We start from the raw sequence: 20936 nt of genomic DNA on the forward strand, positions 1-20936 counted from the left end.
TAATGTATGTAACAGGCCGAAGGAGACGTGTCAGACCCCATAAAGTTTAAATGTTCTTGATCATTATTAACAGCCGATTCGATATAGTCATGTACGTCTGTTTAAACTTTAAACGCGTCAAACTCAGAGACAATAAGAGTTAGAGACTTCAAACTTTGTATGCAAAATCAAATTTGATTCAAATCGGAAACATAATCAAAATATTTATCCAAATATTTTCGATATCGCCATTTCTGATTTTATTTTTATTGAAGCATTGCTAATTTTCCCTTTCTTCCTTTTCTTTTCAGGTCATTGTGAAGATCTAACAAAAAAAACATGACGTGTTTGAAAATAAACGCCAATACTCAACCAATACAAGAACAAAAGTTCGTTGCTAATGAAAACAATACAAAGTAAGGAATTAAGTGAATGAAAGAAAATCTGCGAATCGCGCCAAGACCTTTAAGGTTCTCAGAGAAGATGCACTCGCTTCTCTCGATCCGCAAAAAAAGATGGGGGATCCTTTTGCAGCTGATCGTGCTAGCCACTTGCCATGTGTCATGTCAAGCGTCAGACGGAAGTTCGACACTTGAATTAGCCGCCCCTCGCGGACGCAGTTATGCCACCACATATGAACAATATGCTGCCTTTCCGAGAAGACGCAGCTCCTCTCCAGCCGGAGAAATGCAATCCCGTGCCGTAGATACTAGTGCTGATTTTGAAGTATTTGAAGGACAACCACGCGGCACACTGGTGGGTTTCATTCCAACCAAGCCCAAATTCACTTACCGATTCAATGAGCCACCGCGGGAATTTACATTGGATCAAATTACAGGGGAAGTTAAGACGAATGCTGTGCTTGATCGGGAGGGAATGCGCAGTCACTACGATCTTGTTGTGCTCTCCTCACAGCCAACATATCCAATCGAAGTACGCATTAAAGTGCTCGATATCAACGATAATTCACCCGAGTTTCCAGAGCCAAGCATTGCAGTCTCATTCTCGGAGAGCGCAGTGTCGGGAACTCGTCTGCTTCTCGATGCGGCCACAGATGCGGATATTGGCGAGAACGGTGTGACTGATCATTACGAAATTGTCGATGGCAATGTGGATAATAAATTTCGTTTGGTCACAACAACGAATCCGAGCGGGGATACCTCCTATCTACATTTGGAGACAACTGGCAATTTGGATCGCGAATCACGCGGTAGCTATCAACTAAATATATCGGCAAGCGATGGTGGAGCTCCACCTCGACTGGGTTTCCTTCAGGTTAACGTTACCATTCTGGATGTTAACGATAATCCTCCGATTTTCGATCACAGCGATTACAGTGTGACTTTAAATGAAACTGTTATGCCTGGTTCGCCAGTTCTTCAGGTGATGGCTTCGGATAACGATTTAGGTGACAATAGCAAGCTCACCTACTACTTGGCTGAAACAGAACATCAGTTTACGGTTAATCCCGAGACAGGTGTGATATCCACAACAGAACGCCTAAATTGCCCCCAGCAAACAAGGGAACCGATGGGAAAAGGTCACGCCCAAAAGAGTTGCGTATTCACAGTATTTGCGCGTGATCACGGCTCTCCCCGTCAAGACGGACGCACTTATGTGACTGTCAATCTATTGGACACCAACGATCATGATCCCATCATAAGATTTCAGTACTTTCCACCCACGGGAAGCGTAGCTACCGTCGATGAGAATGCAATCAACGGAACGGTTGTTGCTGCCGTATCGGTGATCGATTCGGATGATGGTCTAAATGGAGAGACAACCACTCGCATTATATCAGGCAATGAGCTACATCATTTCCGTTTGGAGAAGACGCCACTTTTCCATATTGTTCGAGTGAATGGAGTACTCGATCGGGAGGAGATCAGCAAATACAATTTGACAGTTGTAGCTACGGATAAAGGATCGCCGGAACGTACAGCAATAGCATATCTTATCATAGACGTCAACGATGTAAACGATCATGAGCCAGTGTTCGAGAAGTCGGAGTACTCGGCTGTGCTTAGTGAGCTGGCGCCAAAGGGCAGTTTTGTTGCCTCAATTGCAGCCACCGATGAAGATACCGGTGTCAATGCCCAAGTTTACTATGAAATTCTATCTGGAAACGAGCTCAAGTGGTTTAACATTGATACCACTACAGGGCTCATTGTGACAGCAGGAGCATTAGATAGGGAAGTCCAAGGCAGTGTTGAACTCAGTATTTCAGCACGTGATGGCGGTCCTAATCCCAAGTTTGCGTACACTCAACTAAAGGTCACCATACTGGATGAGAACGATGAGGCACCACAGTTTAGTCAGCAGGAACTCCAAATTACCCTAAGCGAGGATGTTGCCCCACAGTCTCTGATCGCGTTGTTATCTGCCACAGACAATGACCAGGGCACGAATGGATCGGTTACATATTCGTTGGCGCCCAGTGTGGATAGACTGTATCCACAACAATTTGCGATCGACGCCATAACGGGCCAATTAATGACGCGCAAAACTCTCGATCGTGAGACAATGGCGAATTATGAAATTTTTGTGATCGCACGCGATCAGGGCGCACCGTCTCCACAATCAGCAACGGCTACTGTTCACCTCATCGTTGCCGATGTAAACGATAATAATCCCGAGTTCTATCCAAAGCACTACATCTACACATTGAAAGACACAGCCGTGGAAAAGGGGGAAAATAGTATGCGAACTCTGTTGAATGTCACGGCTACTGATCGCGACGAGGGTGATAATGCCTTAATTACATACAGCCTGATCTCTGGTGGCGAAGACGTTTTCAGTGTCGATCCCAAAACTGGCGCTGTCATATTTATGTTGCATGGCAAACCGATGAAAAAATCATATTACAATCTGCGCATCTCTGCTCGAGATTCTGGCGAGAGACGTAGCGCTCAGGATGCTATTGTGGAAATTGTATTGGAATCGAAAACGGAGCTACTCGACTTTAGCACTCATAATGGCTATGAATTTCAGCTTGTCGAGGATCCAGATCAGAAGGGAGCTAAGATCGGTCAGGAGGTGGGTCATGTGCAAGTAAAAAGCCATGCAGCCGTAGAGTATTTAATTATTTATGGCGACAGAGCGGAGAACTTTGCAATTGATCAACGCAGTGGCCGCATAACGACTGTACGTCCAATTGATCGAGAAGTGCAGGCCCAATATCAACTGATTGTCGTGGCCCGGAGTACGGATGGATCCACTTCACGATCGGTTTTTGCCTACGGAAAATGCAATGTTCACATCACGATTCTTGATTTGAATGATAATGCGCCTAGCTTCGTTCAAGATCGAGATTCAGAGACTTCAATTCAGTTGCCAGAGAATACAGCTGTGGGTCAGGAGATCTATTTATCGCGTGCACGAGATCGAGATGCGGGCGTAAACAGTCGCATTAGCTACAATTTGACATATAATCCAGATCAACAGTTTCGCATTAACAGTGCCACAGGTGTGCTCTACCTGCAGAAGCCGGTTAGGGTAGAGCCAGGAACTGTTTTACATGTGGAGATAATGGCCACTGATGGTGGCTCACCATCGCTTAGCAGTAGACTTCGGCTTCCCGTGTACGTTGCCGATGTCAATGATCACACTCCCGTATTTGATCATACATCCTATGAGACTTCACTCTTGGAGACCACAAAAGTCAACACACGTTTCTTTGCCTTGGCTGCATCTGACAATGATTTGGGTGCAAATGGACGCATTTCATACGAGATCATTGAAGGCAATTCCGATCGTAAATTTGGCGTATTTCCCGATGGCTATTTGTTTGTTCGTTCTCCTCTAGATCGCGAGGAACGCGATTATTATGCGCTCACAGTTTCCTGCAATGATGCTGGAATTCCAGCACGATCTTCAGTGGTTCCAGTTGTCATACATGTCATCGATGAGAACGACAATGCACCGCAGTTTACAAATAGTACATTTACCTTTCATATCGCCGAGAACGCACCACCGGATACTTTTGTAGGCAAACTGACTGCCGTCGATCGCGATATCGGTAGGAATGCAGAATTGAGTTTCAGTGTACTCGCACCGTCACAAGATTTTAAAATAGATAAACATAATGGATTCATCAAAACCCTGCGACCCTTTGATCGCGAAGCTTTGGTGCGAAGTGCTCGAAGTGGTGTCGATAATAGCGACGATGAGGAACGCAATATAAATAGCGGTGGATCAAACTATCTCTTGCTGGAGGCCATGGTCTCGGATAATGGCATCCCGGCACTGCATGATAAGGTCAAGATCAAGGTAATTGTCACGGATGTTAATGATAATGCGCCAGAATTCTTGCGAGCTCCCTATCAAGTGACAATCTCTGAAGAAGCCCCCGAGGGTACACACATTATGCACGTCTTTACGCAGGATGCGGATGAAGGCCTCAATGGTGATGTATACTATACATTGTCGTTGGGAAACGAAGGAAATCAGTTTAGCTTGGATAGCGCCACAGGGCAGCTAACCCTATCGCGTAAATTGGATCGGGAATCTCAGGAAATTCATCATCTAACCGTAGTGGCACGGGATGCGGCAATAAAACATCCTCTTAGCTCCTCGGCAAATATCACCATCACAGTGCTGGACGACAATGATAATGCGCCGGAGTTTACCCAGTCGAGCAGTGAAATTTCCGTATTGGAAACTTGTCTCACTGGAACTGAATTAATGCGTTTCCGTGCCAGCGATGCAGATCAGGGAGTCAATAGTCAGGTGGTCTTCAGTATTACGGCGGGGAATCGAAGAGATACATTTCATATTGACAGCACCACCGGCAGTTTATATCTACATAAATCACTGGATTACGAAGATATCACAAATTACACGCTAAACATCACTGCCTCAGACTGTGGTACTCCTCCACTTTCCACCACAGTACTATATAACGTTATAGTTGTGGATGACAATGACAATCCACCGATATTTCCAAGCACGGCAATCGTGCGACAGATCAAAGAAGGTATACCACTAAAAACGCCAATTGTCACGGTAATTGCCGATGATCCGGACTCGGGTCTGAATGGTAAGGTAACATACATGATTAGCAGGCAAGAGCCAGAGTTAACAGGTGGCAGACACTTTGGTATCAACACACAGACGGGAGTAATATATACACTGCGTGAAATTGATCGCGAGTCCATAGACAATTTCCGACTCACTGTTGTGGCTACGGATCAGGCACAACCCTCAGATCGTCAGTTGTCCACCGAAAAGTTGATCACGGTCATTGTCGAAGATATCAATGACAATGCTCCCATCTTTGTTTCAATGAATGCAGCCATTCTACCAAGATTGACCAATGGCATCGGAGGTCATGTGATGCAAGTTTTGGCACGCGACGCAGATTCATCGAGTAACGGCCTGGTCACATATGAGATTGTTGGCGGCCATCAAGAACTGTTTCAACTGCAACGCAATACGGGAATAATTACACTGGGACAGGCAATTCAAGTTCAGGATAATCGCTATCAGCTGACCTTAAAGGCAACGGACGAGGCAAGTGGTGAACGCAAGAGTACCGAGACGTATATAACGATTATAACGCCGGGACCAGAAGATGGTCGGGGTGATGAGCCGGTTTTCGAGAAACATAACGTCTTATTTGGTTCGGTTTTCGAAAACGAGCCGATCGGTACGAGTATTTTAACAGTAAACGCACAACTCGCGGGCGCTGAGATTGAATACTTTGTGACAAATGTCACTGCGCCCGCAGGACTAACAGGATTCGGATTCGGCAACAGTGAGATGCGTGTGCAAGTTGATCGTCTGTTCGATATTGATGCTAAACTGGGAATCTTATCGACGGCTGTGGAATTGGACCGTGAAGCTGGCCCCCCAACCTACGAGGTAGACGTCTATGCCATCGCACTGGGCGGAAAGCCAAGAACCGCTCACACTAAGGTATGTTCTTCAAAATTCCACTTTTATACCTGCAAGCGGAGTACTCTAAAGAGTGTTACAGCAACCCAAGTTGAGAAGAAAGAGTCAGTCCGCATAATTCGTCGTGAGCGCTAATCAGCAGAAATTAGAATCATCAATTATGAACCAATTCTAAAGATATGACGTTATTTTTAGCAAATAACGTTATTTATTTTTTATTTTTTATCTATTATCCTCCTAAATTGCAACAAGATCGGGCTAATAGAACGGCAGTAATGGCTGTTTAGAGTTTTAGAGAAATGACAGCGCCTAAATGTATGTAACTAATAACTCTAAGTCGTTGATAGCCTATCCCATTTTGGTTTGCTTAGATATCTTGTCCAATGACAGTATTTGATATTCTCTTTTACATCCTATATATACTGTATGTTATATAGCTATTATAGAAACCATCAGTTGAAAGGTTTAAAATCAACCTTTCTTATTTCTTGACTCTACAAGGGTATCAAAATAACCTTTCTTTCTTTGTATATAATGTGCATGTGAAACCTACTTTTGTCCACTTTGGATGTGGCTGTTCCTGAAGCTGTGCATGTGAATGTGGCTGTTGTTGGGTCTGACATTATTGGGTCTGCTTTAAGGGCTTATCAGTATAAGTTGAGACCGCACTAATGCGCTTTTAATGTCTGCTGCAGATATGAAATGTTGATTGTACACAAAGCAGAGAGCTTTCGAGATGCGGTCAGCCAAAGAGCACATGGATATATAAAAACATGAAAATATGCACATATATAAGTATGTATAGCATGTGTGTTGGGCTTAAAATGCAAATCATCAGACAACGCAGCGTTGGCCGTTTTCCATGTATTTTCTACTCAATGAATGCGGCGCTTTGCGGAGAGAAACATTGTAGGTAATCATACCTGTATCAGCCAAAAGCCAAAATACTTGGCAACCAAAAGAGCTGCATAAATAGGCCGCAGGGATAAAATTATAATATATAAGTTGTTTCATTGGCAGTTGCCTTTAATTATGGGGGAATACCCTACAAGGCTCCAAAAGAGGTATTTCGTTTTGCGATCCCTACAATCCACCAGTAGCTGCGTCTACAGCGCATATTACAGTCGCAGTCGCATTTCTGTTGCCAACAACTGCAAAATCTTCGACCTGTTTCCAGACGAATGAATAAAAGTATAAAATAAAAAAAAGTTTAAGAACTCACAACAGTAAACATCTTTGGGTTTTCTGGCCGTTGCATACAGACACACACACACACACACACACACACACACACACATTTTCTGGCCCGTGAGTCAACGCGACGACTCGACGGCTCCGACGTCTTGTTATGCCCCTCACAATGTTGATTCCATGCCAGGCCGACACTCGCCGTTTGCTTTCCTGCTTTCCTCTTGGCGTTGGCAGGCAACCATTGGTGTTGCTTCCCCTTTTCACCCCCTGCTAGGCTCCCTCATGTCGCATGCCGCATTCCCCTCCCTTCTGACACGCTGTATGCGTAGGTATGCGAGCAATGTACGCATGCAAATGTGCGAAGTTCCAGTTTTGTGCAGCTTCTTGAAAGCATCGCTTGTTCCAGCAAGCGTACACAGTGAGAAAAAAACGTTATCATATTATTTTCAAACTGTCTTAAATAAAGTATTTGCGGTTCTTAAAATTTATGTCAAAAGTCTGTTAGTGCTTCAAGGCACTCATCTGTTTAATTACAATTGCTAAAAAAAATTAATCCCTTTTTTAATAAAAAAAAATTTTTTGACTGTTGCTTATAAATACATCTGACCTTTTGCAAATGCTTAAAGTCTCTCAGTAGCTTTTAAAGGTACCTTTTTTGGACTTGTACAATGTACATGGTATGTGATTTTTTGCGCGTTAAATTCCATATTAAAAAATTTGAGATTTTTTGAATTAATACAACTTAAAGAAATCATTTTAACTTATTATTTTTTTTCGTTAAAAGGTACGTTTGATTACTAATAAAATAAAATACAATAGTTGTGAAAATATTGAAACTGAGCATTTTATTAATAAGAAAAGTTTTTGAATTTTTTTTACATATTGTACCCTTACAGTTAAACGAAACCGTCTACACAGTTTCTGAGCTCATTTTTGAAATTAGAGGCTTTATCTTAGAAAAAATTATTTGACGTAATTCTGTTTATTATTTCGAGGTTGGGGCTGAGAGCGTTCAGAGAACAGAAAAATAAATCAAGTACAATTTAGAATTAAATTGTACTTCAATTTAAAAAAATAATGGTATATTTCAAGTAAGCTTTTAAACTTTTAAACTTGAAAAAGAATTAATGGTTTTTTTTATATATATATTTTACATGTTGTATCAAAAATATAATATTATACAAAAAATTATTGATTTTCATGTTTAAATATGACAGAGTCTGCTGGTTCCAGGCTTTTTCTAAAATATTACAGATCGATAAGATCGAGTTTTTTGTCTTTAGTAATTTCTCTTTAAGTAAGAACTAAAGTTAAAAGTGCTTGAATTTGTTCTCTGTGTATATTTACATACATGCCAGCATACATACCAACACATACTCGTACACTGTACACAGATATATGAGTCTGCAGCTTGCGTGCTAAAAGTATTTCAATCAATTTTATTGTTTCTTTGATTTAAAACGATTGTCATGTTTTTTTTTTTTTTTTGGATATGCGTTAATTTAAAATATGTATTAACTGCCTGTAGAGTGCTGCCATTGCATTGTGATTAAGTATATGGTAGCGGATGCAGTAACTACCAAGAGAAACTGTTAAATTAGTGTAATATGTTTTCCTAAGAACTTACTAAAATTTCAGTCTGCATAGTGGTAAATAAAATTAGTAAAGCAGGAATTTGTAGTTTAAATGAAGGCAACTACTTGTTAAACTATTTAAACATATATATATATATATATATATATATATATATGAACAGATTCTTAGAAATCGAGCAGCAGAGGAAATGAAAAAGGATTGCACTTAAGTGTCGTGACGGGAATCCTGCACCTTGTTCTCCTTTTTATTGTGAAGCATGGTTGTCTCTGTCAATTTGGTATTGCTTGTAAGCTTAAATGAATTGCTAGCTGATTGACTGAGTGCATGCTGCACGCATAGGTGTATCGAATTTCAAAACATGTTTTTCAAATCATTCGAGTATCTTATATGAGGCTATGGTACCTATTTCCCATCAATGATTTAAAATGTCTTACTGCAAACGCATAAATCTCTAATTAGTTTTATTTACCATATTTCAATGTTTAAAACCAGCAACTTATTATAATCACTTTAAAATATACAACTAATTAATATATATTATTGATGCGCCGTGTTTCTTTTATAGGTGAAAGTAAGTGTTCTGGATAAAAATGACAGCCCGCCCAAGATTCTCGATACACCGCTGATGTACACTGTAAGCGAAGATCTGGAGATTGGGCACACTATAGCAACAATTCGTGCTACAGATCCGGATCCGGACTCCATGGGCAGTATGATTTTTTTGCTAACGGACGGACATGATGGTAAATTTTCTCTGGAATCAACAACTGGCAAGCTACAATTGCAAGATACGTTGGATCGTGAAACAAAGAGTAAATACGATATCCGAGTGAGAGTTAGTGATGGAGTTCAGTATACGGAAACTAATGTAGTCATTCAAGTAAGCATATTTTGCACGTGTTTTTTGATCGGTAACTCATCTAAAGATAATGCACTTTAAGGTGGAAGACACCAATGATAATCCGCCTGTGTTCGAAGAGACTGTTTACTCTTTTGACATACCAGAAAACGCACCACGGGGTTATCAGGTTGGCGAAATTGTGGCCAAAGATGCAGATTTGGCTCAGAATGCCCAAGTGTCCTATTCCGTTGTTTCCGATTGGGGCAACGATGTGTTTAGCTTAAATCCACAGACTGGAACGCTTACTTTAACAGCGAAATTGGATTACGAAGAAGTAAGGCATTTTTCTTATCAATAACTGGGAAGTTGAAAATATTTTAATTTACTTTTCTGCCCACAGATTCAGCATTATATATTAATTGTGCAAGCCCAAGATAATGGACAGCCTAGCCTCTCAAATACCATCACTGTGTATTGTAACGTGCTTGATTTAAACGATAATACACCATTGTTTGATCCCATGAGCTATTCAAGTGAAATATTTGAGAATGTGCCCTTGGGAATGGAGGTGGTAACTGTATCCGCCAAAGACATCGATTCGGGTAAGACAGTCTAAATAAGATCCTAAATAAATGGGATAATTATATCTATTTTTTTTTTCAGGCAATAATGGGCTAATTGAGTTCAGTATAACTGGCGGAGATGCGGACAACGAGTTTGAGATCAACAGCAATGGAACTATATCCACTCGTCGTCAACTTGATCGGGAGCATCGTAGTTTCTATACTTTAACAGTTACTGCTCGCGATTGCGCCGATGAATTTGCCGCTTTTAATGAACTTAAGGAGACCCAGCTGAAACTGAAATATCGCTCACCTCGACGATTTTATAGAACACATAAGGAAAATGAGCTTTTGTCTCATCAAAAACAAGAGCGATTGTCATCGACAGTACAGGTAATCTACCAAAGCAGAGATTCATATTTATTTCTCTTCCATTTTTAAGATCTTTTGCTTGCTGACGAAATTGTATTAGATAAAAGGTCTTAAGATCTAGATTTTTTATCTCAAGCTAAAAATTTTTGTCTATAAAAATACACCGAGAAGAAAAATCTTGTTTTTATCTGTGTGTAAAACCGGATAAGGCTTGAGAGAGTTGTGCAATTTAAGATGCTCACTCTGATCTAGGTTTGATTTAAGTTTGTACCTTGACAAGCCCTAATTAAAAAGAAACTTGTTTCACTTAAGCTGAAACCTGTTTCAATTGGATCATTGAAGTAGAAGAAACAATTAAAAGTAGTCCTAATTTCAAATTTCTTTTATTTCTACAGGTAACCATACTTATCAAAGATGTCAATGACGAAGTGCCCGTGTTTATTTCCCCAAACGAGACATCGGTAATGGAGAATGTGGCCATCAACACGGTTGTATTTACAGTGAAAGCCGTCGACAACGATGAGGGACGCAATGGTTACATTGAATACTCCATTGATGTAGATAATGGAGCCCAATCTCCGCAATTTACCTTAAATCCGACAGATGGCGTATTGCGTGTTGCCGATGCATTAGATCGAGAACTTCAAAATAGCTATGTTTTGAATATAACAGCACGGGATCGTGGAGATCCTCCACTTGCCACACAGTCGCAGCTAACGATCAGCATACTCGATGAGAATGATAATATTCCAGTATTTGATCCAAAGCAGTATTCAGCATCCGTTGCCGAGAATGCCAGCATAGGTGCAATGGTTCTTCAAGTGTCTGCCACAGATATGGACGAGGGTGACAATGGTCGTGTGAGATATTCGATATATGATGGCGATCAGAATCGGGATTTTAGTATTAGCGAAGATACTGGTGTGGTAAGAGTGGCCAAGAATTTGAATTACGAGCGTAAGGCGAAATATGTTTTGACAGTGCGTGCCGAGGATTGTGGTGCCCAGGAAAGTGCAAGTGATACTGCTGAGCTGATCATAAATATAATCGACATAAATGATAATCGGCCCACGTTCCTAGACTCTCCGTATATAGCCCGTGTTATGGAAAACACATTACCACCCAACGATGGATATCTACTGACTGTGAAAGCTTATGATGCTGATACACCGCCTCTAAACTCACAAGTTCGATACTTTCTCAAGGAAGGCAACGTGGATCTGTTTCGAATAAATGCCTCAACGGGAGAAATTGTCTTACTTAGGACTCTAGATAGGGAGCTGCAAAATGAATACATATTAACCCTAGTGGCCATGGACACGGGATCTCCACCGCTGTCTAATACTGGGATTGTACGAGTTGAGGTTCAGGACATTAACGACAACGATCCCGTTTTCGAACTGCAATATTACCAAGCCACCATACAAGAAAATCTTCCCATCGGATCATTGGTCCTGCTGGCCAATGCAACTGACAAGGATACTGGTCCAAATGCCAAGATACGTTTTAATTTACTGGGTGAACACATGTCGCACTTTCACATTGACACGGACACGGGTGAAATTGTTACGGCTGTTGTATTGGATCGCGAAAGCATATGTGTTTATCACCTAACTTTAATGGCCCAGGACAGCTCCATAACCGAACCACGAGCGACTTCAGTGAATCTCACCATAATTGTGGGAGACACAAATGATAATATGCCCAAGTTTGAGGCTGCCACCTTTAACGTTGTTGTGCCAGACAAGATACATATTGGAGAGTTTGTTTTCGGCGATAGAGCTACAGATGCGGATGAGGGATTGAATGCCATGCTTACTTATAATATCAGTGGCAAGGATCAAAAGTATTTCGAGATTCATCCCACTACAGGAGTTATACGAACAAAGCTGGAACTGACGCAGAAAAATAAACCCCAAGCGGACGTCATCTACAACATAAACATCCAAGCAACAGATCAAGGACAAATACCACACAGTTCGATAGCTGAGCTCACGGTCCAGCTTCGTCCTGCTGAACTCTTTCCTGTATTCTCCTATATGCCCATCACACAATTCACTCTACCTGAAGATGTACAACCGGGAAAACGTATTGCCAAATTGGCAGCTACATCTCCAAAGAAGGGTTCTGTAGCCAATATTCGATATAAAATAGCCGGTGGAAATATGGCTCAAGCTGCTTCAGTTGATCCTAACAGTGGTGTATTGAGTGTGGGACAAGAGGGATTAGACTACGAGTTGGCCCATCAGTATGAATTGTGGGTAGAAGCTGCCGACTCCGATAGACCAAGTCTTCGAACCGTGACTCTGCTGAAAATTAATGTCACCGATGCCAATGATAACCCGCCAGTTATGGAGAAAATGATCTACAATGCTGAAATTCTGGAAGAGGAAACACCGCCACAACTAATTGTGACCATTAAGGCGAACGATAAAGATTCTGGAGAGAACGGAGAGGTCAGCTATAGTTTGAAGAATGACTACGAAGGTACTTTTGAAATTGTCTCCTCTGGTGAAATATACACAACCATGCGGTTGGATCGAGAGGAGATCAGTGATTATGCACTTGTCGTGGAGGCCGTCGATCAGGGTGTACCTCAATTGACGGGTACGGCAAGTGTGCTATTGCATCTGCTGGACAAGAATGATAATCCGCCCAAGTTTACGCGTCTATATTCGCTAAATGTTACTGAAAACACCGAGATCGGCAGTTGGGTTATCAGCGTGACCTCTTCAGATTTGGATTTGGGTGAAAATGCACATGCCACCTATACATTTAGTTCGAATCCGGGTGAAAAGTTTAAAATTGATCCGGCAAGTGGTAACATAACGGTGGCAGGACAAATCGATCGGGAGCAGCAGGATGAGTACATTCTGAAAGTGGTTGCCTCGGATGGAGCTTGGCGTGCCGAGACTCCTATTACGATCAGCATTCAGGATCAAAACGATAATGCACCCGAGTTTGAGCACAGTTTCTACAGCTTCAATTTTCCGGAATTGCAGAATGCGGGCTCCTTTGTGGGCCAAATCATAGCCACGGATCGGGATAAGCAGGGACCCAACTCGGTGATCTCCTACTCGCTGCAATCGCCATCACCGATCTTCAGTGTCGATCCCGCTACGGGTGAGATTTTCAGTAAATCTCAAATTCAGTACAAGCACTCGCAGTACGTAAGCTCGCCGGAGAATATGTTTGCACTTAACGTTCTGGCCACTGACAATGGAAAGCCACCACTGTACTCCGAGTGCTTGGTCAACATCAACATTGTGGACGCTAACAATAATCCACCAAAATTCGAACAGGTGGAATATCTATCGCCATTACCAGAGCATGCCGGTCCAGGTCAACGTGTTGTCAAGGTTCACGCAACCGATGATAATGATGTGGGAGTCAATGCAGAGATTGATTATGCACTCATCAATTCCAATTCCAACTCCAACTCCAACTCCAATATGAGCGCATACTTTTCCATCAACAAGCACGACGGTTGGATAACCTTAATTAAACGCATTGCTGTCCCGGCCAACTCAAGTTTTGAGCTAAATGTCAGAGCTACCGATCGCGGTGTTCCACCACAGTCGGATCAAACTCGAGTCGTTGTGTTTGTGACGGATGAGAATTGCCATGCTCCCATATTTAGACCACTTAGTTATCAAGTGATTGTGCCGGAGAACGAGCCAATTGGATCAACAATCATTACAGTTAGGGCCACGGATGAAGACAGTGGTCCCAACGGAATGTTGCGTTACGCCATTGCGGGTGGAAACGAACGTGGGGATTTCAGTGTAAATGAACGAACCGGAGCCATAACCATAATGCAACCATTGGACTACGATTTGTTGCAGGGTTACCACTTGAACATAACCGTGGAGGATCTAGGCTACAAGCCGCTGTCCGCAGTTGCCACGCTCACGATTATCCTAACCGATGTCAATGACAATCCACCGCTGTTCAATCAATCGGACTACCATGGCTACATTGCGGAAAATCAACCAGTGGGTGCTTTTGTGTTTCTGGCCCACGCCACCGACAAGGATTCACCGAAGAACGCCATCATCCATTACTCATTATTGGCCAGTGACGCAGATCATCACTTCTTCAGTATCGATACCAAAAGTGGAACTATTTTGTCCGCCGCCAGTTTCGACTATGAGGAGAGACGTACCTATACTCTGCACATCAAAGCAAGAAATCCCGACTCTATAATGGAGAGCTATGCAATTCTCCATGTGCATATCTTGGGTGTCAATGAATTTTATCCACATTTCTTGCAACCAGTTTTCCATTTTGATGTATCGGAAACTTCGGTTGTGGGCACTGCCGTGGGATCGGTGCAGGCCACCGATAAAGATAGCGGTGAAGATGGACGTATCTATTATTTGCTGGTGGGTTCAAGTAACGACAAAGGTTTTGGCATCAATCCCCATACGGGTCAACTGCATGTGACCCGTAATTTGGATCGCGAGACGCAAAATCGCGTTGCACTAAGTGTGATGGCAAAGAACTACGGCAGCATTCGAGGCAATGATACGGATGAGGCGCAAGTCATTATCTCCATTCAGGATGGCAACGATCCGCCGGAGTTTGTCAGGCGTTACTATACTTCTACAATATTGGAGTCGGCGCCAGTTGGCAGCATGGTGACAACGGTCAAGGCCATTGACAAGGACGTTCGTACACAGAACAATCAATTTAGCTACTCCATAATAAATGGGAATATTAAGCAAAGTTTCAAGATCGATGAGGAAACTGGAGAGATTAGCACCGCTGCCCTGTTGGATCGGGAGGATATTGCTCGCTTTAACTTGGTAATCGGTGCAATTGATACAGGGCTACCACCGCAGACGGGCACAGCTACAGTGCGCATTGACTTGGATGACATCAACGACAATGGGCCGACATTTACCGCTGAAGGCCTACTGGGTTACGTATCGGAAAATGAGCCGCCAGGAACAACGATCATGACACTAGCAGCAAGTGATCCAGACCTGCCACAGAACGGAGGTCCCTTCACCTATCAAATCGTTGGAGGCAAGCACAAATCTTGGTTGACTGTCGACAAGTATACTGGATTGGTAAAGTCCACGGCCAGCTACGACCGAGAAGTGACGCCCATTCTGGAAGTAATTATTGAAGCGGAGGACAGTGGTAGTCCCAAGCAACAGACACAACATAAGTTAGTTATCAAGGTGCTGGATCAGAATGATAATCCCTCCACATCACGCACGGTTCATGTTGCTGTCAGTATCTTCAATAATGATGTGCCATCGAATATTAAACTGGCCGATGTGCATCCCAACGATGTCGACATTGTTGGCGATTATCGCTGTCGTTTGCAGGGCAACGGGCAATTGATCATTAAGAGTGGATGCGACCTGTACACAACATCGGTAACTAGTCCCATTTCATATGCCTATAATGTAATGGGAAACGATGGAAAACACGGCGATGTCAGCTCAAATGTGACTGTGGGCTTTCACATCTACAGCAATATGACGATTGTCAACACGGTGCCAATTTTGATACGGAATATGTCAGCTGCTCAATTCCTAACACATCATTATCATTCGACGTTGGAGCTTCTAAAGTCACGCTTTGCATCCAACGAAGAGTTGCACATTTACAGTCTCATCGATGTGAACACAAATCTAACAAGCAACACAGATGTCGAAGTCCTCCTAGTCGTGCGTACATCTCAGCTTGGCTATCGACAGCCAGCCCATGTTGTTGAGCGTCTAAGGGAGAAACGTTCCGCTTTATCGGAGCTGCTGCACTCGGAGGTGGTGATCGGATACGAGCCATGCAGTAGACCTGAAGTGTGTGCCAATGGAGGTGTGTGTAGTGCTACGATTCGACTGTTGGATACGAATAACTTTAGTATTGTGGATAGTCCTGCATTGATCCTCAGTGGTCCTCGTATCATTCACGACTACACTTGCCAGTGTGCCAAGGGATATGCGGGTGAGCAGTGTGCTAGACGACAAGATCCCTGTGTGCCCAGTCCGTGTCAGGGTCAGGCTCAGTGTCGACGCCTGGGCAACGACTTTCAATGCGATTGTCCTTCGAATCGTGAGGGCAAACAGTGTCAGAGGGAACGCAGCGATGTCTGCTGGGGAAACCCTTGCCGAAATGGTGGCAGTTGCCAACGCAGTCCAGATGCTGCCTCGTATTACTGCCTTTGTCGACCTGGATACCGTGGCAGTCAGTGCGAAAGTATTCCCGACTCGTGTCGTCCAAATCCCTGCTTACATGGTGGCTTGTGCGTCAGCTTAAAACCGAGCTATAAGTGCAGCTGTCCTTCTGGTCGCTATGGACGTCATTGCGAGCGTTTCAGTTACGGCTTTGATCCGCTCTCCTTCATGAGCTTTCCCTCTTTGGATCCCACCACTAACGACATTTCCATTGTATTTGCCACAACTAAATCGACGGCACTTTTGGTCTACAACTACGGCTTACAGACTGGCGGACGTTCAGATTTTCTGGCCATAGAACTAGTGCAGGGACAGGCGTACTTTTCATCGGGTGGCTCGCGTACTGCCATAAGTACAGCTGTGGCCGGTCTTAACTTGGCCGACGGCAGCTGGCACAAAGTTACCGCCACTCGCAATGGTCGCGTCATGTCGCTAAGTGTCGCCAAATGCACGGAATCTGGAGACGTCTGTGCGGAATGCACTCCCGGGGATTCCAGTTGCTATGCTGACGTTGTCGGTCCTGTTGGGTAAGTCAACTGCAGTATTTCGAGTAAACTTCAAACTCCGAAAACTTTGTTAAATTTGCTTTATTGATCATGATTTGATTTCTGAATGAACTCTACTTTCTAATTTTATTTTATTAAACCCTTTCTTTTATTTTCAAAACTTTTGACTTTGACACAAGGAAAGATGTCGTTTTCGAAAATAAAATGATTTAAAAACGTATAATAATTAGTATAATTAACGCGTAAAATCAGATGTTGCCACTTTTTATTTTTGTTTAAAATCGTCTAAAGCCGGATTAAAATGTTGAAATATCAAGTTTTCATATTCTAATATGTTGAAATGATCTTTTTGTTTTTGAAGGACTCTCAACTTTAATAAGCAGCCGCTTCTGATTGGAGGTCTGTCATCCGCCGATCCGGTACTGGAGCGTCCTGGTCAAATACATAGTGATGATCTTGTTGGCTGCATTCACAGCGTATCGATCAATGGACGAGCCTTGAATCTGAGTTCACCAGTGCAACAACATGGCATTACACCTGGCTGCAATAAACAGGCCTGTCAACCATCTTTGGCAGTCGAAAGATGTGGCAACTATGCTGGTCAGTGTATTGATCGCTGGTCAACATCGCTATGCCAATGCGGTGGTCATCTGCAATCCCCTGACTGTGCCAATTCACTGGAACCAATTACTCTAAGTGGCGGCAGTTTTCTCGAGTTTAAAATCTCTGAGCAATATCGTCGCATGCAACTGCTGGATAGTCTCTACAATGGAAAGAACGCATGGTCCACACGCTCCAAACGCCACTCGACCTCCATACATAATGCAAGTGCAGTAACAACCGCCTACGACGAACCGCCAAAACTTTTAAGTGTGATTTTCCGCACTTACAAGTCACAGGGATTGATTTTATATGCTGCCACTAATCATATGTACACCTCTCTCTCTTTGCTGGGCGGAAAGCTTGTCTATTATTCCAAGCATCAGCTGTCCATCAATATGACAGTTCCGACGCCAGAAGCGCTGCACGATGGCAAATGGCATAATGTGAGTCTACACAGTCAGAGCCGTACCTTGCACCTGCTCATTGACGGACGACAGGTGGGAGATGAGTTGGATGTTGCCGGAGTCCATGATTTTCTCGATCCGTATTTGACTACGCTGAGTGTCGGTGGTGCGCCCAATAGTCAATTGAATGCCGAACCATTTGCCGGCTGCATAGCCAATTTTACAATCAACAATGAATTGCAGCCGCTGAACGGATCCGGCAGCATATTCCAGGAAGTGAAGCAGCATGGAAAAGTCGAGCTGGGTTGCAGTGGAGCGGATATCGGTGTGGATGCGGCCCAAGTTGCCGATCCCTTAAGTATTGGCATCACACTGGTTATTGTGTTCTTTGTCATACTGGTTGGCGCGATATTTGGCTCCTATGTTATCTATCGTTTCCGTGGCAAGCAGGAGAAGATTGGCAGTCTCAGCTGTGGTGTACCCGGATTCAAGATCAAACATCCTCCAGCTGCTGTGCCCCAAAGTCAAGCGGCAGATCATGTATTGGCACGTAGTATCCACACAAGCGAAAGTCCTGCACCACTTGTTGTAGGTGCCACCGATCATATGCGTCCACCTGGTCATCACTTGACGGGACCGGAGCTTATCACCAAGAAGTTTAAGGAACGAAGTGATCTACCAAATAGCTCGGATCATCCGCAGCCTCAGCAGCGTCCACAACGGCCGGACATCATTGAACGTGAAGTTGTTGGCAAAAGTCCACCAATCAGGGAGGAGCATCATCTATCCATACCGCCGCTTAATCCATTGCATCCACTTGACCACGGCAGTTCCGTAGACATGGGCTCCGAGTATCCGGAGCACTATGACTTGGAGAATGCTAGCTCAATTGCTCCGTCTGACATTGACATTGTATATCATTACAAGGGATACCGGGAGGCGGGTGGCATGCGCAAGTACAAGGCAACCACGCCCCCTGTTGCCGCCTATACCCACCACAAGCATCAGAGCTCAGCTGCTCAGCAACAGCATCGCCATTCACCACGGCACGCGGTCAACGCCCCCTTTGTGCCACGTGTGCCCAATCAGGGGCAGCAACCACCAGCATCGACCAGTACGTCTCGCACCCACCAGACTACACCACTGGCCCGCCTGTCGCCCAGCTCGGAGTTGAGTTCTCAGCAGCCGAGAATTTTAACCCTGCATGACATTTCGGGGAAACCGTTACAGAGCGCACTTCTGGCTACCACCTCCAGTTCAGGTGGTGTGGGCAAGGATGCACTTCACAGCAACAGCGAGCGAAGCCTCAACAGTCCAGTGATGTCCCAAATGTCGGGTCAGAGTTCAAGTGCCAGTCGACAGAAATCTGTGGCGCCACCACAAGCGGGTCTAACCGCTGAAGAAATTGAGCGGCTTAATGCCAGACCGAGAACATGTAGTCTAGTGTCTACTCTGGATCTTTCATCGAGCAGTGAAGCGCCAACGCCCCGAGTTTCCGGCGGTGCTCTGCATCTATCGCTGGGCGGAGATGTGGATGCCCACAGCTCAACCTCGACGGATGAGAGTGGCAACGATAGCTTCACTTGCTCGGAAATTGAGTACGACAACAATAGCTTAAGCGGCGATGGAAAGTACTCCACCAGTAAGAGCATGCTCGATAGCCGAAGTCCTGTGGCACGCGCATTAAGTGGAGATCCCGCCAGGAATCCAAATGTAGTGAAAACTCCGCCCATACCACCGCATGCCTATGAAGGGTTCGAGTCATCATTTCGTGGCTCTCTAAGCACACTTGTCGCCAGTGATGATGATCTGGCAAATCATCTTAGTGGCATCTATCGAAAGGCCAGCGGTGCTGCTTCACCATCTGCCACCACCTTGGGATGGGAGTACTTGCTGAATTGGGGGCCAAGTTATGAAAATCTAATGGGCGTGTTCAAGGATATTGCAGAGCTTCCCGACACAACAAGCCCACAGCAACAACAACAACAGCAACAGGCATCTCAGCCTGTGTCTACTCTACGTATACCCAATGTACAAAAAGCACCAGAGGAGTATGTGTGAGATTCGAATATACTCTCTCCTATGTATATATATGTATTGGATTCCCTAGAAGAATGTCGACAAAAACTACTAACAATATCAAAAATTTGAAAACAAAACTAGGATGCAAGTAGTTTGAAAATAAAAGTTAGGAAACCAAACGAGGAATAATGTTGTTAGGGAAATAAAAATAGGAAAAAAATGCTATTGAAAAAACAATGATAAGCCAATATTGATAATATTTTATTAGATCTGTTAAATCTATCTCAATTCAATGAGTAAATATTGTGTGGTACCTTGTTTCAAAATTTAATCTTAATCGGTTTATCGTCATACAATTTTAATAGTCAAACCTTTCGAATTTTAATTCGGTCTTTTCTGGCAATTTTCCGTCGACAGAGACTCGCACAATGGAAGCCTTTTCCTCAAATTAATGAAATATATTTTTTAATTATTTATGTACTCTGAATGTTTTTATTAATATTTTGGCTTTATAAAATTTAATTCACAGTTTTATTGTCTTTAATTTGCAATTCTGACAAAAAATATTAGAAATCAATATGAGGTACCGAATATTGTATATTTTGTGTAAAACTTTATACTCTTTCCTTAGTGTTAAGTGTCGCCATTTGACTTTGTAATGTACAACGAAACCTTAAGGATGATTTGATTAAGACTCAATTTAACCACTCCATTAATATTTATAATTTGTAATTGTACTAAAAAAGAGAAACACAATTTAACGCCTTGTATCA

General features: G+C 43.4%; 1 protein-coding gene across 1 annotated transcript; it reads left to right on the forward strand.

Annotated features, from left to right (window-relative positions):
* Window positions 1–462: 462 nt before the first annotated feature.
* Window positions 463–20663, forward strand: LOC117781227 (cadherin-related tumor suppressor). Its single transcript, XM_034617981.1, has 7 exons — window positions 463–5895; window positions 9227–9541; window positions 9603–9836; window positions 9903–10104; window positions 10166–10458; window positions 10833–17155; window positions 17496–20663. Exons 1-7 carry the CDS (start codon window positions 463–465, stop codon window positions 20200–20202), a joined length of 15507 nt encoding a protein of 5168 aa, XP_034473872.1. The 3' UTR covers window positions 20203–20663.
* Window positions 20664–20936: the final 273 nt, after the last annotated feature.

This window comes from Drosophila innubila (genome assembly GCF_004354385.1).
Source record: "Drosophila innubila isolate TH190305 chromosome 2L unlocalized genomic scaffold, UK_Dinn_1.0 4_B_2L, whole genome shotgun sequence".
NCBI classification, from domain to species: domain Eukaryota; kingdom Metazoa; phylum Arthropoda; class Insecta; order Diptera; family Drosophilidae; genus Drosophila; species Drosophila innubila.

Bases quoted from the DNA above. Each gene is read 5' to 3' on its own strand.
- LOC117781227 (XM_034617981.1), top strand. From the start codon at position 463: ATGCACTCGCTTCTCTCGATCCGCAAAAAAAGATGGGGGATCCTTTTG. The intron at 9,837-9,902 runs GTAAGGCATTTT...TTCTGCCCACAG, and splicing joins CGAAATTGGATTACGAAGAA to ATTCAGCATTATATATTAAT. The intron at 10,459-10,832 runs GTAATCTACCAA...TTATTTCTACAG, and splicing joins GATTGTCATCGACAGTACAG to GTAACCATACTTATCAAAGA.